This window comes from Cucurbita pepo, chromosome LG13 (assembly GCF_002806865.2).
Source record: "Cucurbita pepo subsp. pepo cultivar mu-cu-16 chromosome LG13, ASM280686v2, whole genome shotgun sequence".
NCBI classification, from domain to species: Eukaryota; Viridiplantae; Streptophyta; class Magnoliopsida; order Cucurbitales; family Cucurbitaceae; genus Cucurbita; species Cucurbita pepo.
The window spans coordinates 8890926-8917724 of record NC_036650.1 but is presented as its reverse complement, the minus strand read 5'-3'; the positions used below and the strand labels follow the sequence as shown (position 1 = coordinate 8917724).

Below are 26799 nucleotides of genomic sequence, written 5' to 3'. Positions count from 1 at the left end.
CCGAATCCAACCCCATCCCAACCACATATACACAGAAAAGGCATGCAAAATAGAAATTTGAGGTTTTCAGCAGCACCAATATCAACTCTCTCACTGCACCTCAATCCAAGTTCTTTGCCAACTTTGCATCTGTTTCAGGCGACGCCACAAACCTGAGCAGAAACTCATAGACAACTTTACATTTTTCAGGCGCTAAAAGAATCTGCTCCTGGTTGCAAGAAGAGATAAATCTTGAAATAGTCGAAACAATTGAGCTGGATTGATCTTGTGAAATTGGTACAGATGAGCATGCCTCACTGCCAATATATTTAAAGAAAACAGCATGAATCAATCTCCTTTGTATACATTTGGCCTCCAATCACACACTAAAATAGTTAGACGTCGTAGTATACAAGACGGGTGTTGTCCCTTCGTAGACTCCTCAATAAAGAACACCAATCTTGGACTCCGTCCCTTGGAACTTTAACCAAAAGCTCTCACTGATAGGAGTGAATCCTCAAGAAATGTAACATAAAGAAGGCGGGCTCTAATTAACCTTACCACCAAAACACCTAGATAGAATAATGCAGAGAAGAAAAACTTACAGAAAGAATAGATATCCTAAAGAATGTTTGGAAGCATCAAGTTGAGCCAATGCGAAAGGTAAACGTGAAGTAGTTCTTCTGATTGCTTGAGAAGAGTGTGGAGGCGGCTGTATCTATAAATGGTTAAGAGAATAGAGAAACCCATTGCCCGTTGAACTCTATAACCCTCATTGCCAGCACCGACGGCTATGATAGTTGAGTGCCCCAGTACGGACTGCTACTCCAGCTGCACGGACGGCTATGATGTTGAATGCCCCAGCACGGACTGCTACTCCAGCTGCCCGGACGGCTATGATGTTGAGTGCCTCAGCACGACTGCTACTTCAACTATGATGTTGAGTGCCCTAGCACGGACGGGTACTCAAGAGAGTGTTTGGCTCTAGCACGGACCGCTACTACAGCTGTGATGCAAGAGAGTGTTTGGAGGAGTAGAAGAATGGTTGTAGTTGGGAGGCAATTAATCTAAAAAAACTCTGGTTGTAGTTAGGAGGCAATTAATCTAAAAAACTCTGGTTGTAGTTGGGAGGCAATTAGTATAAAAAACTCAGAGATGTCACTGCCACTCTCTTCTTCTACCCAAACACTCACTTGACAAGTGACAATGTCGGGTGGGCGTTGGTTCTCCGTAGTTAGGCCACTCAACGTCATAGCTGGAGTAGCCGTCCTTACGGGGATCAAATTACATGCTGCGTTCCGGCGAGGCCGGGATAATCTTTAGAAAGTTTGGCGGATCGTGTAAAGAAGATGTAATCTATTACGTTTGAAAAGGTTCATGTCATAATCTCTCGATCAACGAACGGCCACTGAAACCCTCTCATGGGAGTGGTATAATTTTAAAAAAAATTCTATATCGTTGAATTCAAATTTAGTATTCAGTTTTCGAACATGATGGAAGATTATCATGTTTACGAGCAACAAAATCAATTGCATGATACTTCTGACTATGATGTTCAAGACAAAAAGGCCGACAACACTGTAGACGTCTTGATTGGTTGGGTTTATGAAACCGATGAAAAATGAGGGTATATTACATATGTACCCAAATATAGTTTTAGTTGTGATTTTTGTTGTATAACCCTGATAGGTTGATTGGGTATCAATTTTGTTTGTAAACCCATTTTTTCTTGCATTTGTCATCAACCGATTTTTTACTAGTGTCTGTATCAGTTTGTTTGTAAACCCATTTTTTTCCTGTAGCTTGGGTCTATGAAACCCATTTATACACTGGGCTGTAATTAAAGGTAGTTTTAAAGCTGTCGTTTGTTGACGCCAACCAATGTTATAATTGTTCCATATATATGAAATTTTATGTTTGAATGACTATCTGAACTCCCAGTCATTCAAACATAAAATTTCATTATATGGAACAAGAGTTCTGTTGACGCCTCACCAACCATAACTTTAAAACATAAAATTTCATTATATGGAACAAGAGTTCTGTTGACGCCTAACCAACCATAACTTTAAAACTATCCCCTTAAAATACATCCGATAGAAAAATGGGTTTCAGACCCAAGCTAACAGGAAAAAAATACATCCGGTAGAAAAATGGGTTTCAGACCCAAGCTAACAGGAAAAACTGGTTGTACAAAAAAACTGATACCAAGCCAACAGTAAAAAAAAAGTTGAGATAACAAAAACGGGTTTACAAAAAACTGATACACAGTCAATTAGTGGGTTGATAAAAAAAAAAATCACAGTTAAAACTACATATCAGTACACATGTAAACCCTAACCTTTTCATGGGTTTCATACACCCAAGCAACCAAGCCCACGGTGTTGTTTCATCGGCCTTTTTGGCTTTCCAGCCGAGGCAGACGTCGGCAGAGGTCAATTGATTTTGTTGCTCGTAAACATGATATTCTTCTATCATGTTTGAAAACGGAGTACTAAATTTGAATTTAACAACAGATAAATTTTCTAAAATTATACCACTTCCTTTTGTCTGACATGAACCTTTGGTAATAGATTACTATCTGACTCTGCCATCCGCCGAACTTTCTAAAGATTATCTCGGTCTCGCCAGGACGCAGCTTGTTATTTGATCTCCGTAGAGATGGCTACTCCAACTATGATGTTGAGTGCTCTAGCTTACGGAGAACCAACGCTCACTCGACATCGTCAATTGGCAAGAGAGTGTTTGGAGTAGAAGAAGGGCAGTGAGATTTCTGAGTAAAAGGATGGCTGTGGTAGTGTGGTAGTTTTAAGGGAGTGTTTGGAGTAGAAGTGTAACGACCCGATTTTCAAGGGACTCGAGCAACGGACAGTTACTCAGTGAAGTGGAAAAAAATATATATATAATAAAATACTTAGAATTTAAAACATTTAAACACATGCATGCAATTTGAAATATAATTAAAATATAGTAATGAAAATTTTACTTTTATAGAGAGATGAGAAGAGATCACTCAAATACATTACTACGATATCAAACGATTTAAAATACATGAAATGCAGGATTTAAAGGTAAAGCACAAAGAGAACTACAAACTCAAATGTGATGGAATTCTCTATAGCCAACAGCCCACGTGGGCCTCCGTCTCGATTGCTACGTCAAACTCCACCTGAAGAGAAAGTTGAAGTAGCAAGAATGAGTATATAAAATATACTCAGTAAGCAGCTTGCTGGTAGTTCTTATTTCGTTGTCAAGTCTTATTGATCTTGTTCATCGTTCACTATCTTATTCTCTTTTGGAAATTTGTTCCCCTCGTATAGGCTCTTCCTAGGCCATACCCTAAATTTTCTCATTCTACTCTCTCTTGATTCTTGGTCCTGGACCTCCAGCCCTTGGAATATTCTTAATTTCTCTAGATCTATAGGCTAATTGTCTCTACTGGTCTCTCTTCTTCATCATCAAATCTCAAAGTCCTCGAGGCGCAACCTCGGTACTCAAGGTTCATGCATTTTTGGAATCGACCAACTCTCAAGTGTACTGTAGACCCCTGTCAGTCGTGACAGATTCACTTAAAAGAAATTAATGGGCAATCTTCCTATAAGTCCCTACAAAGTATCATCAACAATAAAATGGCCAATTCTATAGTTACGCGTACCCCTAGAGGTTAGTTGGCGAACCCCTAATTATCCCCAGATAACCGCTAACTCATATGCATGAGCAATATCTCTCGACCAACTCTAATGTACCAACGTGGACTTCTGTCACTGGTGACAGGTTCACTAATAGAAAATTAACTGGTAAACTTCCTATAAGTCCCCACAAGTGACCATCAACAATAAAATGGCCAGTTCTGTGGCTACGCGAACCCCTGACAATCGAGTCAGGTTTACGGTTCGGGGTTAGTTGACGAACCCCTAATCGTCCCCGATAACCGCTAATACTGTAACATATGTGACAGAGGCATAACATAATAATCTAATCATGGAAAACTAGTCATGATCTCAGTTCACAAGGTAATGCATACGCGTTTGAGTAATGTTTAAGCAAACATACAATATCTGATTCAATATGTGTCATCTCAACTCATCCTATGCTCAAACTCCTAAAACATACTTTTTTGAAATGCATACCATGAGCATAGCTAAAATCCAAGGTTCCGAGGTGACACTTACCTGAACGAGACACTTTTTGTTCGGATTTGAGTCTCTAGAGTGTTCCAAAATTTGCGAAAATTCCTAGTGCAAAATGAAAATACCATGAAATGGTGCCAAGATCGGAGTTAAATTAAATCAAAAGGGCCAAACCGACCCAATTAAGTCGGGTCGGGCCGGCTGCTCCCCGGTTCGCGCACCCGTGGTGGGCAAGGCGGGACGCACGCAGGCCCGCGCTGGGCCATGCGTAGCGAAGGCCCGCGCAAGACGCGGAACCCTCGTTTTCCCCCGACGCCCCTTTCTCTTTCACTCACCCCATGCTCGCCGTCGCCTCGCCCTCTGATTCGTTTCCGACGCCCACAATCCTCCTCAAATCTCGTGGATCGTCCTCCCGAAAACACATAGCAACTGAAATCGGGTCAATCCCATGAAGGTTAGGAGATGAATCTAACGGTAGAAGCTCTCAAAAACCCATGAACGTACCTTGGCGTTCTCCCTTCGTTCGACTTCCCTCTTCGGTTTGTATCCATCCGAAGTCGACCGCCGAACACCCGTGGATCTAGAGCTCAAGTTTCTCCGGCGAGCGTGGGTTTCAGCCTCCTACCTCCGGTGCCTTCTCCTTTCGACAAGTTTTAGTCCTTCCTTCCTCAAACACCCACTCTCACCCCTTTTATTCCCACGGGTCTCAAATGAGGGATGGGACGTTGGGAGTGTGACTGCGCCTGTCAATTCCTTCTTTTCTTTTTCTTTTTTTTTCTTTTTCTTTTCTTCTTTATTTTACTTTTTTTTTTTTTTATTTAGTGATACCTCCTTTGGACTGCTGGGTATTAGTATTACAACTGCCAACTGCTGGGTATTACAAAAAGAATGGCAGTGGGATTTCTGAGTATCCCGACCGCTACTCCTCTAGAAATGCATACTTGGCAAGTCGGCATCCTTTAGAAATGCATTAAAATATTGATGTAGACTACGCTTTTATTGTTAACATGGGTATATGTACACATGTACACGTATAGTAAAGCACTATGTTTCCATCCTAACAGATAAATATTTAAAAACACACAAGTTTAGTGAGACAAAACACACAGCACACATGACATGTGGATACCATAAGTGCTCCAAAGAATTGTTACCTATGCGTCCTGCATTACTATGCTCTTAGTTAAACATGGATGTAGCCTCTCATAATGCAGAATTAAGTGCTCTTAGTTAAACATGGATGTAGCCTCTCATAATGCAGAATTAAGTCCTTGAAAGGCCTTGAAGATCTGGTCTAATGCGTTCTGCATTTCTATCTCTACTCTCTGCAACAAGAGTAGTGGAGATTTGGGACCATGCGTTCTGCATTTCTTGCCAGTCTTGCATGACTTACAACTCTCTGCAACAAGAGTAGTGGAGATTTGGGACCATGCGTTCTGCATTTCTTGCCAGTCTTGCATGACTTACACAGGTGGTTTATTGGTGATTGATGGTGGAGGACAAACAAGATTGATCAACACATTCAAAGCTGCCTGAATGATCTGCAAAGATTTTTAGCCAATGGATGGTCCAAACTCATACTTTCTGCATCCAAAATGACAGCTACAAAATCTCCATTGCCGTGCCGTTAGAGTCACTTCAAAATATCTGAGTATATATCATTTGCTCAAACAAATTGAAATCCAGAGGTAACCAGAAAGGGACAGAAGAAAAGAAACCAATAACTTGAATTACAGAAGCAGTAAACTACAAGGGACCATCATCCAGATACTGATGAGCACAATTATGAAAAAAATTGAATTTCGTTCTTGCTTTTCACCCATTCAAAAATAAAACAGAAATTTTCCAACCCGAATCCAACCCCCCCTCCCAATCACATATACACAGAAAATGTATGCAAAATAGAAATCTCAGCTATGAGCACCAATATCAATTTCTCTCACTGCACCTCAATCCAATTTGTTCATAATGGGACGACCAATTTAACTGCGGCTGCTGCTTTCATCACATGGTGAGAGGTGAGTGATTAGATAAACTTTTATGCCCACATACCAATTGGAAAACCAAATCTGCTGAACACCCCCATTTGAAGTTCTGTGGTTAGCTAGCTAGCCAGATGGTGCTCGTAAGGCTACTTTGGGAGAGACGAGAACTGCTTCATTACTTGCAGATTTCACAGCAGCTATCTCCTCTAAGCGTTTCCACTTAGCCTCGCGCTTAGATTTCGTATCCTTCTCGTGTGTCTCTTCTTCTTGAAATTTGAGCAAACATTCCTCAAACAGCTCAGGGTCAGCATCCAAGAAGATCTTTCGGACGTTTTGGGTCAAGTTTTGTACGGCCTGGTTCCAATGGTTTCTTGAATTTCTCTCCAGCGCAGGAAATATAATCGGCAAAATGACTTTGAGGTTCTGTTTGATTAGGTTCTCGATGTGACTATTGTTCCATAAAAACAGAGTCCTTTCAGCCACCTGAAAATGAACAAGATAAACATGGTACAGCGTGAGACAAGGAATCTAGAAGATTCATTTCTTTCTACTTGAATAAATAAACAAATAATCCTCCAAAATAATTCCAACAACAGCTATATTTAAATAGAACTTGTGAGACCACAGGTTATCAAAATATTTGTCAGTAACATCCCCTGTTTCAGAAAGTGCACCTATGCAACCACAAGGGGAAGTGAGCTAGTTTGATGCACCCTAAGCACCTTTCTGCCTAAGCTTCAGCCATTTAGGACGTAAAAGAAGCACGGGAGAGAACTGTTAGGATGACTGTAGTAAAGACAGTCACTCTCTGACTAATATTAAAGCCTTAAACTTTCAAGCTTTTTAGACCCTAAATTCTTAGTAAAAAATCATTTTAGCAAATTTTTTGTTTACCAAAATGATGAGTAGATGTCATTGTAGATAAATATCTCAACAGTGTTTAGAGACTAAAATAGAACATTTTAAAGTTTAGGGACATGTTTAAAGTTTAAATGCCAAAACAACAAGCATGAAAGTTCAAAGACAAAAATAGGATTTGAACTTCCATTCATGAATGCTGCAAAACTTAATATTATTCTTCCTTTCACATATTCCTAGCACCTTGCACTTAAGCTCCAAAGAGATAATGTTCCCAGCCCGTCTCATGCTTTAAAGAGATTGCCAGAATGAAAGAAAATAAACAACAGTGCTAACGGATAAAGATGAGGGCTAGGACCCACCGTTTTCATTAGTTAATATTAAATATGAAAAAACTAAGTCATATATAAATTCAAAACTCTAATCTTCTTCTCTCTCTCATTCCAACCTTTTCTTTTTCAACTTCGATCCACAACATTTTTTTTTTTCCATCTCTTCTTTTTCTCCTCTCTTCCCACTATAGTTTGAGCAAACTCAAAATGTTGTAGAAAAACATTGTATAATCTAAATTGGGATTAAAAACTACCATTTTTGGGATGAATGATCAAATAAGCTATCCACTACCACGTATGTCTCAAAAGGTTATTAAAAAAAAACTTCATTAATTTGTTCCATTGAGCTCAAAGTTATACTTAAACTTCCTTCATTTCGAATTTCAGGGCATTAAAAAATCCAGATGATTTAAGATTTTGCTCAGAACTTATATTCATGATTGGAAAAAACATGAAAAACATATGAGAACGAGTGGTCATTTAGCTAAAATAAACTTGTATCGAGGGAGATATGACCATTAATGATCTTAGTGTGCACTCAACAATCGATCCTAAATCGTACAATACAATCTAGGATTGACCCGAGACCGTATTGTACAATTGAAAGCAGATTAAGATCATATTTTGGTCCTAATTTCCAATGAAACGAAACACTTTTTTGTCTTCTACCAAGCACTTGCCCGCTGCTCCTGCCAAGCCTATTTTAGATAAATGACCACTCGTATTCATACATTTTTTTCTTGTTCCTTCCAACCAAGCATATAAACTAAGAAAATTTTAAAGCATCTCGGCTTTTAATGCCTTTAAAAGCCAAAATGATCTAAGTATAAGTCATAACTTCGAGCTTAGTTGATTTTTTCGAGTAACTTTTATATATATATATACACGCTAGAAGGCAACTTATTAGAGCATTCATCCTAGAAATGATCGTTTTGAACCTCAAACTGGATTACATAATATTTTTCTTCACCATTTTGAGTTGTGGTACCCAAGTCACATTGGAGTAGGGTGGGAGAGGGAGAAGACAAAGGTGAGGAAAAAAAAGAGAGAAGAAGAAGAACAGTGCCGTGGATTAAAGTTCAAAAGAAAAGGTTGGAATGAGAGAAGAGAGGGAGGAGAAGGCATAAAAGAAGATAGAGATGATAGAGGAGGATGAAATTTTCTGGGCAAATGATGTTTTATGTAACCTGAGGGTAAAAGGATAATTCACCTGTCAAAAAGGTTAGAAAAATCATCTATAAAAATTTTGGATTCTAGATTAGTTTCAGCAATTTCCCTTCCTTAATATCATCTCACAGATCAATTAACCAACCTAAGAACCTACTCACAGGTCATACTTAAATCCCAGATAGATATTGGTTAAAAACTAAAAGCATGCAAAGAAATCTTTAGTGCACTACCTACGTTGTGTGGCAAAAAATGGTAAGCATCAAATTTTGAGTATTTAATACCTATTCTACTTCCCAGGGTAGGGACATGTTGGTAAAAATCATCATGAAGCTAAAAAGGAGTAGAAGCTAGTAAATTGAGCAAAAACGAAAAATAACTCCACATAGTCTACCTGAAAATGTGAACTGCTCAAGCAACGTCCAATCTGGCGAAACAAGGGTACCATGCAACGCTGGAACTCAGCGGGCTGAGTTGCTTCTAACACTTCTTCAAGTTCACCTAAGAACATCACCTCCTTCGAACTATTTGTAATTGGCCAATATTTCAGTAAGCCCCTTATGATAGTATCAGCTAGCTTGCAATCTTTCTCCACAAATTGTGTTATACAGTAAGATAACTGCTGGTGATACATGGGTATGCATTTAGGTTTGTGAAGAGGGATAAGTGCTCGAACCAGAAAGAGTTTATGCTCTTCCTTTAGAGGAAGAGCAAATCCATTGATTATACTTCCCAAAATCTCTAAAAGCTCTGCAATCCCATTATGCTTCTCAGTTTCAAAAATAAACCGATAGAAAATGTTATTGATTGATTTCCTGATGAATGGTCTATGTACCATAAATTTCCCATATATGCGGTGCAGAACTGTTTTCAAGTAATCCCTCTCTCTAGGATCCTCAGAATCAAAAAGATCCAACATCCTGAGAACAAAAGAGTGATCGATGTACCTCTTTGCCAACTTTGCATCTGTTTCAGGTGATGCCACAAACCTGAGCAGAAACTCATAGACAACTTGTAAGTGTGGCCATGCAGGGTCCATTGAGGGCTCCTCTTCTTCAAGATCAAAGGCTTCTAAACCTTTGCTATCTCGTGATGGAATGGTAGGTGTTCTAAATAAATTTGAGGACACCATCTTTACAATTTCTTGTATAACATTTTCTGATAGCTTTCCATTTGCAGATGCCACATAATCAACAAGCTCTATCAGTGTTTGTCGTTTGATATCCTTTTCTTTGAGGTTTTTTGATGGGTCGGTGAAGTCGAACACCACACAACACATGTTTAGCTTTTTAATGAACAAACTTTGCTTCTCAGAATTTGGAACATCCTTGAAACCCGGCAGTGCCTCATAAGAAGCTTGTGAGTTACCATTTGATTTTGCATTGAGCCCTTGAGATGACTTACTCCCATGATTTAGTCCAGCATTCAAAGCAGAATTGGGGCCAGAAAAAGATCCAGTTCCAGTGTTGGCATGGTGGTTAGCTACTACATCATTGCTCCTTGAACTTGTAGAGGCATGCGAAGAAGAGACGGTTGTCCCTGCTCCTTCACGATGCTCGGTTGACTTGGAAGGTTTTCGAGGAAGCCTATTAAGTATTTGTTTAATCATGACTTCAATGGAAAAACAAAAGATTTTCCTTGTTCACTTCAAAACACTCACTAATTCTCTAGTTGCTAAAGCAGATGCAGATTCTTTTACATGGATCAATGAACAACCTACAAAAAAAAACAAGAAATTCCGGAATGTAGTCAACCAAATTCCATCTTGAAAAAGAAAAGAGAGAAAATTGAGCATAAAATTTAAAATCATTTCAATGACAATACCAGTAACGTATAGCCTTACAGGAAATGGTGCAATCAAGTGGGGGAAAACCTCCTGATTGAGAAACTAAATATGTTTAGCACTTCAAAGTTTCGTTTCCTTATTTATTGAGTTCAAGAAGAAGGGGGGGGAAAGGCCTACTCTACCATGAAGAAAATAACACCAGGTTTTCTCCTCTGGGGTTATACCAACAAGCCCAGATGGGCAGATGCAGAGGAAAATGACATTAAATGAAACATTTTAAGATCGTTTAAAGCAGAAACATAAGAGCAAGCTGAAGAAACATTGACTTCCATCTTGAACCACAAAAAGAAGAAAAGGGCAGTAGCTAATCACCTCGCTATATTCGTCTCTCTCCTCCGCCTCTATTCTCCTTCACTTTATTAAGGTCGAGAAGATAAGCAAGTGGATCAAGATGGAACAAGATCTGGGCATGATCTATTGACCCACACCAATCTCCAGCAAAAGCAGCCTGCAAAATTCCCAAAAAGCAAGGGGATGACAAAACTGAGCCACATTCAAATTAGATTCAAAATCAAAAATAGGAAGAAAGGGTGCGGTGCGAGAAGAGGGGAAAAAGTAAGTTACATGTGAGGAAGTAAAATTAAAGAGGAGAGGGAAATTGGAATTACATATGTATAGAAGACATGGATGTGGATTTAGGGTGTCAAAGAAAGACCAGGTGCGCCTGTTATTACAAGAAATGAACAGAGAGAGACAGAGGCGAAGAAAGAGAGAGGAGAAGGATAAAGAAGAGGGCCGAGAAGGAGATTGGAACCCAACCCAGTGAGTAGCAAAAAAGGTTAGGTTAGGGAACAGCAATCCATAGCTGCTGTTCTCATCGTTGTTCCAATGCTTTGTTTAGCAAAACAACAGTTTTTTTTTATAATCACCTTTTCCATTTTCTTCCTCCCTTTCCCTTCCTACTATCTTTGGAATTTCATCCTCTTTTTTTTTTTTTCTTTTTTTTTTTCTTTTTTTCACTCAAAAACATTCCCTTTTTATTTCCTTTTCAGATTTATTTATTTCATTGGCTTAAACTCTTGAAGAATTTCTCTCTAAATTATTGTTCTAAAAAATATTTGAGTCTCAAAAGACAGCTATATATTTAAATAAATAAATTATATATTTCTTAAAAAACTTTGAAGTTTATAAAAATATTCTTAAATCATCAACTTGTATCTAACTAATGTATTTAAAATGGAAATAAATAGTTCTACACATTTTTGTGGTTATGCTTATTTATTAATTTAATTTTTCAAAATTATTCTTGAATTTTAAATTTTGTGATCCTGACCTAATAATCTTGGGTCCTCTTCATGGAGGATTAGATTCACAATTCTCTTCCTCTTTTAAATGCATAATTTTTCAACGCCATATTCTTTTCTATTTTGTGTTTAAAAGCTGCATGCAATCATTTCCCGTAGCCCAGTGTCATTGACCTCACTGAAACGGCTCGACCAGTCCTCTGGTTTCACTGCCTTGGTCCCCAGCCCTGGTGCTCTGTCCTCTGAGCCCACATTCTGCTCCTCCTGCCAATCCGTCGCCACACGCTTGTGAAACTTCTCCTTGAACACTTCACAAACTTGGTACTTGTAATGGTTTATAACCATCTCAGACCTCTCCAAATTCATACACAGAAACCCATCTCTCAAGTGGAAATGATGCACCATGTTGATCAATGTGGAGTTCAAAGCCTCCGGGTTCACGATGCTCTTGTGCCTCTCCGCCACCGCTTTCCTGCGAGTGTACCCCACCGTCACCCCCTGCGGCGGCATCCGTGACAGCCCGGATGGGCCGAAGTTGTGGCAGGACACGCGTATCTCCACAACGGTAACGTTTTTGGCTTGGTTTCTGAGCACGTCGAGCAGAGATAGCCCATTTGGCAGGTAGAAGAACTAGTCGACATCAATGAATCCGACCCACTTGCAAGAATCGCGAGCCCGTAATGCACAATGTGCAAAACCAGCTTATTGGGTCTTAATCCAGGGCCAGATATGTCGAGAAATGTTGTGTTTGACAGTGGACATTGATGCAATCACGTCTTCTATGTCGTCAACGCTGTTGTTTCCACAGATGAACCAGCGGCGTACATCGAGATGGCATGGTAAATGATCCATTCCTTAAGAAACTGCGCACCACTGTGCATACGCACATCTCGTGGGGCTTCCGGTGAGGTGTTGTGGATCCTGATGGGAGCAATGGGCGGGCTACTGAATGCCAAGTTCCTACGAATGGATACTTAAATGGAATCATGGGTTCTATTGGGATTGCTGAGCAAACTCAGGGTGTTCTACAGCACGCAATTTCTTGAGCAATCGACATGACATCGGATCTTAGCAAAAACTCGACCTTCCGAAAATCCCAAGCCGTAAACACACTTAAATCTCGACGCGTTGGAGACCCGTTCAGGGCGGAGATTGAGGCCTTTGACGAAGACCACGGTGGTGTTGTCTCGGCCGACTAGTGCTTCGTACACAAGAGAGTTCCACCGGTGCGAGTTTCCACCTTGGAGATGAGCGTTGGATCTCACTCTAATTGAGACTGTAAACCCACGAGGTAGGAGTGGGCACCGGACCATTTGCTTCAGAAGATGATCCTCACCCATCCACGTAGATCGCTTCCCGCCATCTCCGAAACTCCGACGCGTTTCCCGCAAAATAAACACAGTCGATATCCTCTTAGGCAAATGGTCGAACAGTTGGTGGGTGGGTTGAGAAAAACGAGAGCCTGATCAAGGAGGGTCACTGTTTCTTAAACCGACGACCCAAAATCAAGAGAGAAATATTGGAAACGTTATTCACCAGAGTTCGCCGCGTATGAACCAGCTCAAGATGAAACGTATCTGTTACACAATTTATGAACATCCAATGGAATCTCAAAAATCAAATTCCAAACAAAGACAGAAGCAAATTCCGGAAGCACAACAGCACTGGAGATCGATCAGGCAGAAATCTAAAGAGAAATCAGTTGAAGCAATTGGGGGATGGAAATCGAAACAAAAATTGGAAGGAAGAAAAAAACATACCACCGTAGACAAGGCAAAAAAATGGATAATGTGAAAGTGGAGAAAACGAGAGAACGAGGAAGAGGGTGCACCAGAAGAGAGCGCTCCAAGAAACGACGTTGCGTTTCCTCCTATCTCATGGCGGGGCCGGGGACATACAGGGAACCGAAGAGGGTAAATGGTGAGGGGGGGGCAGGGCAGTTTCAGAGCTCGGGTTCTGCTTTGGCTGTCGGTATAATTTGAATCGAATCGTGCCGTTCAAATGTTGACCCTTTTGAGAATGGGGTGGGTCCCACTTCTGACAATGTTTTTTATTTTATTTTTCTTTTGGTATTATAATTTTATTTTATGGCTGTGGGTTAATTTGTTATTAAAATTGATTGATGTCCTTCAAACAGCGTCGTATTGAAGCAAAATGTTACACGTCCTTCACACGTGCGGCGTGACATTGAGGTTAAACCAGACCCTGCGCAATTCTCCCAAATCAGCGCTCCATCCTGCCGCCTATGGCCAACAGCCGACGCGACGATCCGACCCGCACACGATATATCCTCTCAGAATTGGCCCGATTCCCAAATTTCCGCTTCTGGGTTCGTAATTTTCAAAAACCTTTTCGCTCAAACTCAAATCTTTTCAAACTATATTTCAGGATGATTGCAAATTTTCATTTCTGTTAATTTTTCCTTTCGGTAGTAAAATAATTGAAATGAATTGGGATAAATGGAGTGAATTGTGGAGCTTTGTAGTTTGGTAGACGCAAAATTCTCTCAATTGCTGGAAGTTGTTGCTATTCTGTGCAGGTTATTTTGCGTTTATTTATAATTCCCGATTGTTCATCTTCTTTTGAGTTTAGGGCTCGATTTTATGCACTCATTGCTATATGTTTGTTCGTTTTTCGTGCGTTTTATGTAGACCTTCTGGCACATTCGTTTTCTTTTTCTATCAGGCTTTTTTTTTTGTATTTGGAGTAAGAAAGAATTAGGAGAAAAGAAATTTGATTTGGGCTGCTTTCCTTAATTATGTTTAACTCGAAATTGTTCAAGACAGATGGTGTCATACTTGAAATTTTGCCTAGTTCTGACAAATCTATGTTCATTTATTTGATTCAGTACGTTCGCATTTGGTGAGCAATGGGTGATACGATAGACTTAACCGGGAATGGGGGTGTTGTGAAGACAATCGTAAGGCATGCCAAAGCCAATGCTGATGCTCCAACCGATGACCTTCCTCTTGTTGATGGTACATTTTTTAAAGCAAAATTATGGTTTACTTCTTCACTGACATTACATTGCAAACTACTGAGACTGATAGTATATGAGTAAAATTCAAGAGGAAGACTTGAACGAGTTACCTTTGAGCCTTGGTTACATACTGTTTCTGCCTGCATTTAAGGTAGTCAATGAATAGATAGAAACTTCCTTCCTTGTTTGTCATTTGAGTTCTTTTCTTGGTTACATATTGTTTCGTCTCATGAATTTGAACTGTTTGATTAGTCACCTGACTGTTTAGTCATGTTTCATTCCCACTGCTGCTTTCTGGTTTGTTTGTGATTGACGTTCCCATGAGTTAGAATATACAACTTATTAACCTGCCTCTCAGACTTTTAACAAATCCCCCTTCATCCCATTCTGCCATCTTCACATTTGTTTTTGAATTACCCTTGATCGTAAATTCTTAAAACTTTTTGTTCCTCCAAAAAGTAATATTAACTTTTGCCATATGTTGAGTGGAGCAGTACAGTATGAAGGAGTTCTCGCTGAATCTGGCGAAGTATTTGATTCTACTCGTGAGGATAATACCATTTTCTCTTTTGAGCTTGGAAAAGGATCCGTGATCCAGGCTTGGGAAATTGCTGTCAAGACAATGAAGGTAAGAAAAAAAAACAAGCTTTCCATCAGAAAGATATGCAGCATGTTGTGCTGTTTTTTTTTCCTTCTGAATACTGTTCTGTTGGATTGTTCCAACAGGTCGGTGAGGTTGCTAAAATCACTTGCAAGCCTGAATATGCTTATGGAAGTGCTGGTTCTCCACCAGACATCCCACCAAAGTAATGTCTTTACTCTTTCTTCGTTCTCTTGTGATAAACGAGACACCGGATTTGGTAATGGCTTTATGATAATGTCTCAAATTCATTTTAGTACCAAACGATTACTGTCAATAATAGTATTCTGCTTTGGCTTGGACCGGACCTTCCAACCCCTTTTTCCCTTGTTAATTTTGCTCATGAAGTATGTCGGCCATTGCAAGTGCAATGGATTCTCCTATTCAAATGCCTCTTGTATATGTGCACCCCAATTTTAGGTGACAAATTCATAAATTCATAAGCCACTGTCTTACTCTCTTGCAGTGCAACTCTTATTTTCGAGGTGGAACTAGTGGCCTGCAAGCCACGGAAAGGCTCAAGTCTAGGCAGTGTTTCGGAGGAAAGGGCCAGGCTCGAGTAAGTAATCCACTACTTCAACGATCCACCTTTTTCACATTGGTCATAATGATTTGTTTTTTACAACATTGTTGAATCAGAGAATTGAAAAGGCAAAGGGAGGCTACTGCTGCAATAAAAGAGGAGGAGAAAAAGAAGAGAGACGAAGCCAAAGCAGCGGCAGCTGCCCGCATTCAAGCCAAGTTAGATGCCAAAAAGGGTGGAAAGGGAAAGAACAAAGCAAAATAACGTTGGTACCCAGTTGCATTTAACATTTCTACAACGCAAGAGGTCAGTTGAACAAAATAAATGAGATGAAACTTTGAAGCCATGGGTTTGTAATACATTTGAATTTGCTGCTACAAATAGCGAGTCACGCTGCTGAGTATTTTGATTGTATGCTGGATTTGAACTTAGCATTTTGCTTTTAATTTCACTGATTAGCCCATACGTAGCTGACAACGCATTTATATGCTTGCATATTGTAGCGTGAGTGGCAGGAGTGGCCCTTTTTATCGTTTTCTTTTTACAATATTATTTTGCACTTTAAATGTGAAGACGGAGATTTGAACGCATTAGAGAATCATGAAAGAGAAGTTCTAGATATAATATAACAAGCACTTGCTGGTAAGGTTTGGACTACATGGAAGATAGTGAAAGAACAAAAATTCTGCTCACTCGCAATGGTCGGAGACTATATAACAAATGATCAACTTCAAGAATACAATTAATAAATGGCTTGTAGAAGTTCAAAGATAAACGGCAATTGCACTTCCTGTAATTCCTACCCTCATCCTAATTACACCATGTCTGTCCATATACGCTGCGCTTTAAGCAGGCATCAAGCATAGTTTGATAACTTGCCTTGCCTTCAATCAAACCGAATACGCATCGGTTTCCCCTTGTCCCTGTTCTGACCACCCAGACACCGCTCTGAATTTACAAACAGGGCACGTGCCCTGCTGTCGCAGCCATGGATCTATGCAGTTGGCATGGAACTACAAGATCGAATTCATGTATAACCAAATTCAAATTAAAAAAAGTATAGGAATGCATGCAGATAGAAGATGTATCAAGATTTTAAGGGAAGATCATTGAACCAAGTCCATGACTTTTCAGCATGAAATATCGGCAACCATTTGTTCGGAAGAAAAGGTGAGATAGAGAAGGAGATAGAGATAAACCTGATGTAAACATGGCAGACTACGTACGAGTTCACCAACATTTACTTGCTCCAAGCAAACACTGCACGTAAGTTCATCCTCCGAGGTCTTGGTACTGCCAACTGCATTAGCTGAATCTTGTCTCTTCTGCAATCAAAATTTAAGAACACGTACATGTTTAAGGCAATAAAAGAATCAACACGTAAGGAAAAAGAAATCTAACAAATACCTCATTAGACTCTGAAGATGAAGCCTGCTGGTTCACAGAGGGGTCGCTGTAGATAATTTAATGAAAACGTTACTTTAGTTTATGAGTGCAAGCTCAAGTACATGGATTTCATCGTTGAAAAATCTTTCACCACAGAATATGAGTCTTCCAAGCAAATCTTAGAATAAGGCAACAGATACCCTAATTCTTTCTGGACTGTAGACAGTATGGGGCTGATTACCTTTGAGGACCAGAAACCTTGTATTTATGAACAGGAAGAGCATTTATTTGTTCCTCACTCATAGAAGGTGTTGTCGGAGCATTGTCAGAATCCAAAGCTCTCAAAGTTTCATAATCTGAAGATAAACAATATGTTACTACATTATCATCCATAAAAAACTTTTACAAGAAACAACGAACTCAAACTTTTTAAATTTGAACCACACCTAAATCATCAAATTCCCGATCAAGCAGAGCAAGTTGAAGCCTTAGCCCTTGTAAACGCCCTCTAGTAGCAAGTGCTATTGATGGTGGCATATGTAACCTCAATTCAGTGTGCCCAAGAAGGCCACTGGCTGCCATAGCTCTAGCTTGGGCTTGAGCCTGAAGTTGTTGACAGGTCGCATACATCCTTAAGGTTGTAGCCATCAAAAACACACCAAGCACAAGCCAGAGCTAAATATGCATGTTCAAAGGAAGAAAATGTAAAGATTTGCATCAAGGGTAGAGTAACACCAGTCTACTGCTCATCCAGTGTGAAATGTAAAACTTACCAGAAAGTTCGGTGACATCTGGTGAGAATTTAACATCATGAACAACAAAAGGACTGCAACAAGGTCAAGGAGTTAAAACAATGCAATAGATCAAAATTATCACATGAAACAGTTAGTCTGTATAGAGGTGAAATGGTACCTGTGACAAGAAAGGCAAGTGAGTTCGAGTTAACAGGACGTGCTGCATGAACCCGCTGATTGGGAGCAAAAAAACCATATATTTTAAATTAAGATCATGACAAGTGCAGGTTCTATAAATTTTCAAGTATTGGTATTAACAAGTCGAGAGTGTAAAATATTGAGCATACCATTGCACGCCGTTCAGGTATAAATCCAGATAGACCATTTTCTATGTCTGGAACTCTTGTTCCACGGAAAACAAAACTCATGTCTGCAGTAGTTGCGACAGCTGGTTGATGTCAGAGAAACGAGAATATACAGAATGAAATTCAGATGAACTCATGATAATTATCTGCAGAACTCATAAAGAAAGAGGCTCCAGTATCTTAATAGACAAACAAAATGAATCAAATGATGCCCGCATCGCCTTTCTACATAACCAATCATTCATCATTCTCAGCCCCAATGAGAATGGTCTATCTGTAAGCATTGACATGTTCTTAATTGTTTCCTAGTTGTCAAATTCAATGCATAAATCACATTCATGAGCTAATCATCTGCTCCATAAAGACTAGATAACTCAAATTTATTGATTCCTTCAGACAATATATCAATCCTGAATATCCTCTAAGGAATGAATCAGCATTGTATGGAAAGACATCCAGTGACATTCCCCCTCATATGGCCATCTAATGAACACCAAACGACCGAAAGATGACTGCACACAAACTGAAGTGCATACAGACATCCAATATTGACATGATTGAGGTCTGCACTAAAATGCAAATGCTCAACTTCGAAATCAGAACTATCGGTCGGTTGAACCAGATCAGCTTTGAATTCTTTTCATCTAAATTCTCAATTCCCGACATTCGTAGCCAACTCCCGTAGATAGTCAAATGTAGCGAAAACATGAATGGAATCAGACAGACGCAACAATTTTAGAGCCCCGTAAGCTATGATGACAGTTAAACAAGTGAAATTCAAACGATAAAAATAAAAACCACTCATTTAAGGAACCCTAGAAACCGAATCCCAAGAAATTAAGGCACAAGAGAACAGGGATCAGCAAATAATCAAACCAGAATAATCCTTCGTGAGGGAAATCCGAGACTTACAGAACAGAATCGAGTAAATAGGGGTGATTGTGTTGGTCCAAAAGCGACAGAGTTTGCTTGGAATCGGACAGTTTTGGCGATGGGGTATCTTAAAATTATGTGAGAATGAAAAGCCGTATGTGGCGACGGAGAAGATGGAGGAGCGAGTCTAGTGAGGGAAGTGACTCGGACGCGTTGAGTTGCTATGTGACCCGTGTTTCGCTTGGCTTCGCTTCCTAGTAAGGTAGGCTTTGGGAGATGGAGTTGAATGCGCAAAACGACGTAGTATTTTGATTTGGTCAAATTCTATGTTCTAACGCCTGCTTTTGCTTCTTCTAATTTCTAGACTTTTCCCGAGCGTTACCGAACGACCCATGGCCCATACCCTTCCAAAAACCAACCGACCGGATCTTTTCTATGGCCCTAATTCTAATTTAAAACTTCAATGCAAATTTTATATGTACTGTTTTGAAAATATTTTCATTTTAAGATTTAACCAAATTATTTTTTAAAAATTTAATCATAATAATAATAATAATAATAATAATAATAATAATAATAATGGGCTTATCCATGGCATTAAATTATTCATTTGTTTGTTGGACACACATCAAAATAAGTACAAATAATACTTGAAACGCATTTAGAGAGAGGTTTTTATATTTTGGGAGCCAACGTTTTCGCTAACACATGGCTCTGATACCATGTATAACAGATGAATCTCACCATTAGTAAATATTATCTGCTTTAGCTCATTATGTATTGTTATCAGCCTCACGGATTTAAACCGCATCTATTATGAAGAGGGTCTAGCCCTACTCTTACTATTGCCTCGCACCATCCGGTGACTGACTTTGATGTCATTTGTAACAGTTCTAAAGTCACTGCTCGTAGATATTGGTCGTTTTGACCTGTTATGTTCATCATCAATCTCACAATTTTAAAATCTATCGGTTATAAATAGGTTTTCAAAAATATATTAAAGAAAATATATAATAATATTTCATATAACAAATTTTTAAATTTTATATATTGCTTCTGTATTTATCTAAAACAATTAATAAAATGTAAGGGTTAGTTTATTTGTGAAGTATAAAAAATATAATAGAAACGACAAAAATCAATAAACAAGGCAGTTAGGCCTTTGTGGTTGAGGTGTATTGAGTCCACGCCTTATTCTATGACACGTGTCAAATTGATTGACTCTGGTTGGTCGGCAACTTGCATCTTTCCTTAAAAACAAACCACACGTGTGTACTGCCCCCCTCGTGATTTTCATCTCACGTGATACTACTACATAGTGTCCATGTTTCTTTGAATTTTTTTTTTCTTAATTCCACAAATATACTTTTTTATTAAAAAATATATATATTAATTTACTATGAATATTTAAAATCTTCAATTTAACTCACACGACTCACAAAAACCCTATTGTTTTTTTCTTTTTTCTTTTTGTCAAAAATTGATTTAATCTCAAAAGGGGGCGGCAGGTGGGGGTGGGCTAAGAGGATGCGCTGGCAAAATTAGCAACCTTTATCTTTATCAAAAGTCAGAACTTGAAGACAGAAAGCACCAATAATATAATAAGATATATATATATAAATATATACAATTCAAAATTGTACTAACTGAATGACCCAACACGACACCAAACCCAATGAACAAAACATGGAAAAGAAATATTGAACCATTTCGAAAACAAAAAGACCTGACATCTCCACAATGTTCTTCAGAGAATCTCACAGAGCAATCAAATTTCTTTTTAAAATAAAACCCGAGAGAGAGACTCTGTTCCCGTGCCTGTCCGATCAATGGGCCACCTCCTCCCTCTTGAGGTGGGCCATGGATTGGGCAGTGCTTCGGGCCATTTTTCAATTCAAAGTTCTTTTTTAATTTTTTAAGGCCCCAGCCCCAGCCGCTCACCCGCCAAATCACACCTCGTCTCTACAAATCCAACCCTTGATTTCGCCAAGTCGAATTCCATCCACACGTTTTGTTGATGATGATGCCCAATCACAAATGCTTCTATTCCTAACAAATCCGAATTCCCAAACGTCAAGCAATGCACTTGGTCACCACCCCTCACCATTCCCGGTACTTTATACATTAGCACCTCCCCGCCAACCACCATCTCCGCCCCACGGAACATCAGACTCACTACCGGCAGTGGCGGCAGTTTCCCCTGTTTCTCGGGTACACTGTAGCACAAGTCCATCGCTCCTTGAAACACGAAATTTGGATCACCCAGTGGGACCAAAATGCCCTTTGTTTGTACCAGAAACTCGTTCTTTAAAGCCGTGTACACTGGTCCCAGAAGAAACGTGAACTGGGTCCCTGAATCTACCATGGTTTGCCCGGCGCCGGTGTGATCCGGTGCGAATATTGACTTCGGGAGTGCCAGAATTTTGTTCCCTACTCTGATTCCGTCTAGTTGGACCGTGTAGGCTACTCGGTCGTAATACGGCAATGGCGTAGACATTTGAACCAAAGGCGTGTAGGTCAAATTCCCAAGCCAAGAAAGACTCACGTCGCCGAAAAGCAGAACCCCAGAAGAATCACGACCCGATATGCAATAAGAGAATTTGGGCAAACCCAATTGGGTGACAAACGAGAGCGAGCCCCTGTTCATCCCCATCAGCCCAGTGGTCTTCGCGTCCTCCTCCGAATTCGAACTGAAACCCGAATCCATACACCCAAAAAAAGTTCCGGGTTGAGCCGATGACCCGACTCGAAACGTATCCGACGCGAGATTGCCCTCGAGCGACGAGGCGTCGGCATAAGAGACAAAGACGTGGCAGAGTTTCTTTGGGTCGCAGGTAACCGGGTTGGGTAAATCTCGGGTTCGGGTCCGGCAAACAGGGGAAGCACAGGGGACTGGCGAGTAAGAAGAGGAAGAAAGTGGGTTAAAAACAGAGTTCAAATTTGGGGTTTTTTTGCAGTGAAGCCATGAGAGTTCACTCCCTGTATCGAGAACCATAGTAACGGGTTGAGGAGGCGAGCCAAGCGTTAAGGAAACAGTCAAAGTGACATTATGGTGAAAACTGAGCTTATTGGAAGGCCGAGAAGTGACACCCATCTGTGTTTTGAGGGGCAAAACCATGGTCTGAGTCGCAGAAAAACAGAGGCCCTGTTTGAAAGAGACGCAGCAGATAAGAAGCTGCAGCAGGCGGAGGAAGAAGGCCATGATTTGGTAATGGAGTCGTTCTAATCCGCAGAGAAGAGAAGGAAAAGGGGTTGTGTGCGTTGTAAATGGTATGGATTTGTCGGGGGACTGAAATATCAGAGGAGAACAGAGTGGTTTCTGTTCCTTAAATAGTGCGTTTTGTGTACCAAAACGTGCATTAAGTAAGGAGTACGCACAAATGTTGTGCCATTAATTTTGGTTATCATCATTTTTGTATTAAAACTATGTTATGAATATGCCGTTCCCAATTTTAATTTTTCAAGACCAACAAATAGGTATACTATATAGTGTGCAAATAATACTAATAGTTTATTTTTGAACTTAGATTATCTACCTAACTTAACTTAACAACTAATATATAATTGACAACAAAAGCAAGAAGTTTGAACTCATACGCTCACATGTTAATGCACTAAAATACAATTTATTGGATCTAATCTTCAAAATGATATCCAATCAAAAGTAAATAAATAATTTAATTTTTTTTTTATTAAATTGAAGATCCAAATTTACCAGAAAAAAACAAATACATATTTTGTAAATTTATTAATAAGTATTGGGCGAGTACATACAAAGTAAAAAATTGTATTAATTCTAATTAGACATAAACTTTAAACTTATATATTAGATAATAAAGTAAAAAATCCAAGTTTTAATTTTCACCACAAATTTTGAATAAAACTTTTTATTTTAAATAATTTTGTATGTGGATAAAAAAAAAAAATAGTATTAATGGCCCCTGTATTGGGGTTGATGAGTGAGTGAGTGATTGGCGGATGCGCGTACAAATATACCTTGTTGTAGTAAATATATTATTTTTAAAAACCCAAATTATTTAATTTTATTTCTTGTTTTTTTCCCTCGAAAATGGAATCCAACTGTTCACCCATTTAAATTTCCAATTGGTGTTTTCGATGACCAAAAATGTCCTCTAAAATTTACAGCTGGAGACAAATTTTCAGAATTTATTTTCATACATATAATATATATATATATATTACTTTTTATTTTGTTTTCTTTCCATATCTCACTTTCAACTATTTTATCTTTTCTCTCAATTTCGTAATAAACAATTTTCTCTACTTCTTGCCATTCATTTGTTTATTAAATTATATATTATTTTCAACCAAAAGTATGTCGCTGCTATTATTTATCTTTTATAACTTTTATATTATTGATATTTGTGAAAATAAAATATATAAAATATATATGTTTTTTTTCAAAAAAAAGTCAATTCTAATTGATTAAGTCTATGGGAAACGAACCAAATTCAAATACGATAATCTAATATTAATGTATATTTAGTTCATTATCCAACAACTTGGTGCAATATATTAATAATATCATTTAAATAAATTTAAAAGTTCATTAAAGAAGATTGTTGACAATTAAATGGGTTTTTGTAGTTCCCAAATAAGACCTGCATTTCAAATTTGGAGGTGGTGGGCAGCTTGTGGGGAACCCCACTGCTTTTCAACTTCCCATATCCGGGTGGATTCACTCAAATCAAATCAATTCGACTCACTTTAGAGTACTACTGACTAATAAAAGATAAGGTCATCGGTATATAAATAAGAGACATTTGTCTATTAGTCGGAGTCATTTTTAAAAAATTAAATATATTAATGTAGCAAAATATTTTAATAAAAATAGAGACGATCAAGAAAGCAATAGCATTTGACCGAAAAGGAAATGTGGAGCCTTCTTTTTTTCCTCGTGCTTTCCAATTACACATTGCCAAATAAGTCCTCAGCCGCCTGAAAAAAGTTAAATCTCTCTTAGAAATAAAGTTGTTCTCACTTTGTAATTATGTTTATCAAATTCAAAGGAATTGTCGGTAATGTTTCTAATTTAAGCGGGTTTATATCTTAAATAAACAATACTCATACCATTATAAAGATAGGTAAGAACTCTTTGTTTGACCATATACCTATGAATGATAGCTGGAAATTTTTATTTTTGGCATTACCCAAGACTTCCACAAGCATGGAATGGAGGAGAAAATGGGTGCGGAATTAATAACAAAATTGTCTTTTATTTATAACCTCTTGTCTCTATGCCGAACCAAACAAGATTTGAACTCACAAATTTTCTACGTGTACACTACGACAACATGAATATTTTCCCACTACTTTTCTCTTGGTTGTCTCTTTTAGATTTTAATGAACATACTTGTCTTATACCATTTATTTTTGCGTCATTTTTCTAAGCGTCCATTCGGAAGGTCTTATCCCATGCATGCTTCATATTACCCATTCATATTTATCCATGAATTTCCATACACTTCAGGATCATTGTCGTCGATATCAAATTTATTTATTCCAATCAAATCATGACAACATTAATTGAAAACTAATACTTCGTTTAGATGAAGACCCTCTATCTTATGTGATGAAATAGGACTCCCTCCACCATTGCTATCGAGTTATCGTGAATTAAAAGAATAAGACTAGACCCATTATTGGAGAAATGAGAGAGATTTGGATTGGATGGGTTGGTTCAAAATTAGGGCAACACAGTGTGCTTAAAGTAAAAGCACACTCAAGAGGTTGCCATGGATAAGCATGGGGTTGGGATTTTGCTTTGAAATGTGGCAATTTTGAAAAGTGAAAACTAGTGAGGGGTTGGTTGAGCTTTCACCATCAAACTCCCTACAGATGCTGCCATGCAAGAACTTTAGATCAATCTGCTTTTGTAAGTTGTTTTGATAATAAGAACAGGTAATGATAATTGGTTTATGTGTAGCCTAAATGATGATGAAGATGGTAGAAACGTATAAAATGAAGAACAAAGGCAAACTATGGAATGATTATCAATATAGTTCATAGATATCTTATACTGCACAAAATGAACACGTAACAAGAAAAACTCAATTATGAAGTGACGAATTGACAAAGGATGATCCACCAATCATTGTTTTGTTTTGCTTTTCGCCTATTTATGATAGACACCAATCATGTTGGAGTTGTTAAAGTTGATAGCCCTCCTACATTTGGTTGAATTCATTATTCTAAGAGAAATTTGTTGTTCTTCAATAATTGATAGGATTTGTTTTAACCAATAAAAATATTAATAAAGTCCTTATTAAATAAATAAGTAGATAGAAAAGTAGTAAGAAATTTAAAGGATTATTCGTAAATAAGACCCTAACGGGATAAATTTCATTATCTAAAGGGAAACAACCTGATTTGCTAGCTAAGGCTCGTAAATGACCGTCCAGTGATATAGGAGGTATAAGGTGCAGTGTCAACCAAGAGGTTTGCCTAGAGACAACCATCCTTGAAAAAATGCGTAATAGCTTACTGATTGAGCGCTCTTGTGCTAAAGATGGATGAGACTAAGTAATCTACCGAAGTTGTGGGATGAAAAATGCATCGGTAGGAGGAGTGTTTCATCTTAGAGAGAAGCACCCATGTGAGGACTTGTGGACAAAACGAAAAGGAGAATGTCCGCTTGAGTACACAAACATTGGTGAGAGTCCAATGTGTAAAAAATCTAACAGTTTGTCTACAAGATTCGTCGTGGTACGTTGAGATAGAATGCAGTAGAAACAAAAACATAGGAAATGAGTTACCTACTTTTTAATGCTCAAAACGCTCAAAGCAAACATTTTCTTTCCAAATTCTATCGAATCTCCCGAAATAGAATTCGAACCTACCAGCAATTCTTCTAACAAATAATTTAAATTTTTTTTTGTTAAAAGTAGAAGAAGTAGAATTATAGAGGAAGAGTTGTTTTTATGTGTGTTCAAGGCATTATCCATCCATAAATGTAGAGGACACAGTGGATTGTGAAGAGAGTGGGTTATCTGATTAAAAAGAAATTAGGGATTAATCTTGATTATCACACGACTGCGACAACCACCGCTTTCTTTGACTAATCAAACACATCAATCATAAACCTCTTGTCAGCCAATTAGATTTAAGTGTGTTTAGACTAATTTTTTAGGATAATTTTGAATAATTGAAAATTAAGAACTCAGAACCCCAACAATTAATGGGCTTTGCTATTCCGCAGCGATTAATGGGCTTTGCCGTTTCATCGGGCTTGGACTTTACAACCCATTTTCTCATCATCGTCTACCTCCCTAAACATTTCAATTCTATCAGACGTTATTTTCATATTCAACGCGGACGGGCAGCACCTGTTCAGATTCGCCGCACATGCCGCAACCCCGCACCCAACGCCGCCGCCGATAGGAGTCATTGTTACGGGAACAATGAATCCGTCCACCAGACTCATGCTGTATTAATGCATTGATGATTTTGGAGTCCCCATTGTCATCTCCACCGCCGGTGCCTCTGCAATGGAGGAGTCCAGCGCAGTCGCCGCGGCCGGTGTTTGGGTCGAAACAACAGCCCTGTCTTGGCCAGACTCTGCCGGACCATCTCTCCGGCATTTCAACCACCGTCTGTTCTCCAGCGGAGAGACGGAATCCGCCGTCTCTGGGAACTGAGTGGCCGGCGTTTCCCAAGATTCCCAAGATTCCCAATTCTTTTTTTTTTTTTTTTTTTTTTTTTTTTTTTTTTTTTTTTTTTTTTTTTTTTTTTTTTTT

General features: G+C 38.7%; 6 protein-coding genes across 20 annotated transcripts in view; 1 reads left to right on the top strand and 5 right to left on the bottom strand.

The window, feature by feature from the left end:
- Window positions 1–4846, bottom strand: part of LOC111808990 (glyceraldehyde-3-phosphate dehydrogenase, cytosolic-like) — a 30737-nt gene extending 25891 nt beyond the window's left edge. For 6 of the 10 annotated variants that reach the window (XR_002817164.1, XM_023695281.1, XM_023695279.1 and 3 more), the window contains exons 1-3: window positions 4614–4844; window positions 4445–4538; window positions 4152–4214 (exon numbers count right to left, since the gene is read on the bottom strand). The gene's annotated coding sequence lies outside the window, so the exon portion shown is untranslated. Of the gene's footprint in view, window positions 1–4151; window positions 4215–4444; window positions 4539–4613 lie in introns of all 10 variants that reach the window. The other 4 variants (XM_023695273.1, XM_023695274.1, XM_023695275.1 and 1 more) reach the window with 2 other exon arrangements.
- Window positions 4847–5813: 967 nt separating this feature from the next.
- Window positions 5814–11158, bottom strand: LOC111808985 (serine/threonine protein phosphatase 2A 57 kDa regulatory subunit B' theta isoform-like). Of its 4 annotated transcripts, none has more exons than XM_023695264.1 (5): window positions 10906–11158; window positions 10610–10745; window positions 10276–10327; window positions 8846–10167; window positions 5814–6577 (listed from the first exon to the last, which is right to left on the bottom strand). In XM_023695264.1, the coding sequence occupies exons 4-5, from the start codon at window positions 10058–10060 to the stop codon at window positions 6218–6220; spliced, it is 1575 nt and encodes a 524-aa protein (XP_023551032.1). In that variant the 5' UTR covers window positions 10061–10167; window positions 10276–10327; window positions 10610–10745; window positions 10906–11158; the 3' UTR covers window positions 5814–6217. The 4 variants fall into 4 exon arrangements, with proteins under 4 accessions (XP_023551032.1, XP_023551033.1, XP_023551031.1 ...); XM_023695265.1 differs by having other exon boundaries at window positions 10295–10327; XM_023695263.1 differs by lacking the exon at window positions 10276–10327 and having other exon boundaries at window positions 10610–10780.
- A 416-nt stretch (window positions 11159–11574) lies between these two features.
- On the bottom strand, window positions 11575–13015 carry LOC111808994 (glycosyltransferase family 92 protein RCOM_0530710-like). The gene has a single exon (XM_023695284.1). It carries the CDS (start codon window positions 12049–12051, stop codon window positions 11671–11673), a length of 381 nt encoding a protein of 126 aa, XP_023551052.1. The 5' UTR covers window positions 12052–13015; the 3' UTR covers window positions 11575–11670.
- Window positions 13016–13729: 714 nt separating this feature from the next.
- LOC111808992 (peptidyl-prolyl cis-trans isomerase FKBP20-1) lies at window positions 13730–16162 on the top strand. The gene is made up of 6 exons (XM_023695282.1): window positions 13730–13870; window positions 14390–14519; window positions 15016–15149; window positions 15248–15327; window positions 15628–15720; window positions 15801–16162. Exons 2-6 carry the CDS (start codon window positions 14411–14413, stop codon window positions 15946–15948), a joined length of 564 nt encoding a protein of 187 aa, XP_023551050.1. The 5' UTR covers window positions 13730–13870; window positions 14390–14410; the 3' UTR covers window positions 15949–16162.
- A 125-nt stretch (window positions 16163–16287) lies between these two features.
- On the bottom strand, window positions 16288–19351 carry LOC111808989 (E3 ubiquitin-protein ligase SDIR1). 3 transcript variants are annotated; one of them, XM_023695272.1, is made up of 9 exons: window positions 19082–19351; window positions 18152–18278; window positions 17983–18037; window positions 17844–17896; window positions 17517–17745; window positions 17312–17426; window positions 17092–17137; window positions 16884–17009; window positions 16288–16697 (listed from the first exon to the last, which is right to left on the bottom strand). In XM_023695272.1, the coding sequence occupies exons 2-9, from the start codon at window positions 18230–18232 to the stop codon at window positions 16575–16577; spliced, it is 828 nt and encodes a 275-aa protein (XP_023551040.1). In that variant the 5' UTR covers window positions 18233–18278; window positions 19082–19351; the 3' UTR covers window positions 16288–16574. The 3 variants fall into 3 exon arrangements, with proteins under 3 accessions (XP_023551040.1, XP_023551039.1, XP_023551037.1); XM_023695271.1 differs by having other exon boundaries at window positions 18152–18252; XM_023695269.1 differs by having other exon boundaries at window positions 18152–18234; window positions 19082–19350.
- A 1290-nt stretch (window positions 19352–20641) lies between these two features.
- On the bottom strand, window positions 20642–22441 carry LOC111808030 (aspartic proteinase PCS1-like). The gene has a single exon (XM_023693802.1). It carries the CDS (start codon window positions 22242–22244, stop codon window positions 20958–20960), a length of 1287 nt encoding a protein of 428 aa, XP_023549570.1. The 5' UTR covers window positions 22245–22441; the 3' UTR covers window positions 20642–20957.
- Window positions 22442–26799: the final 4358 nt, after the last annotated feature.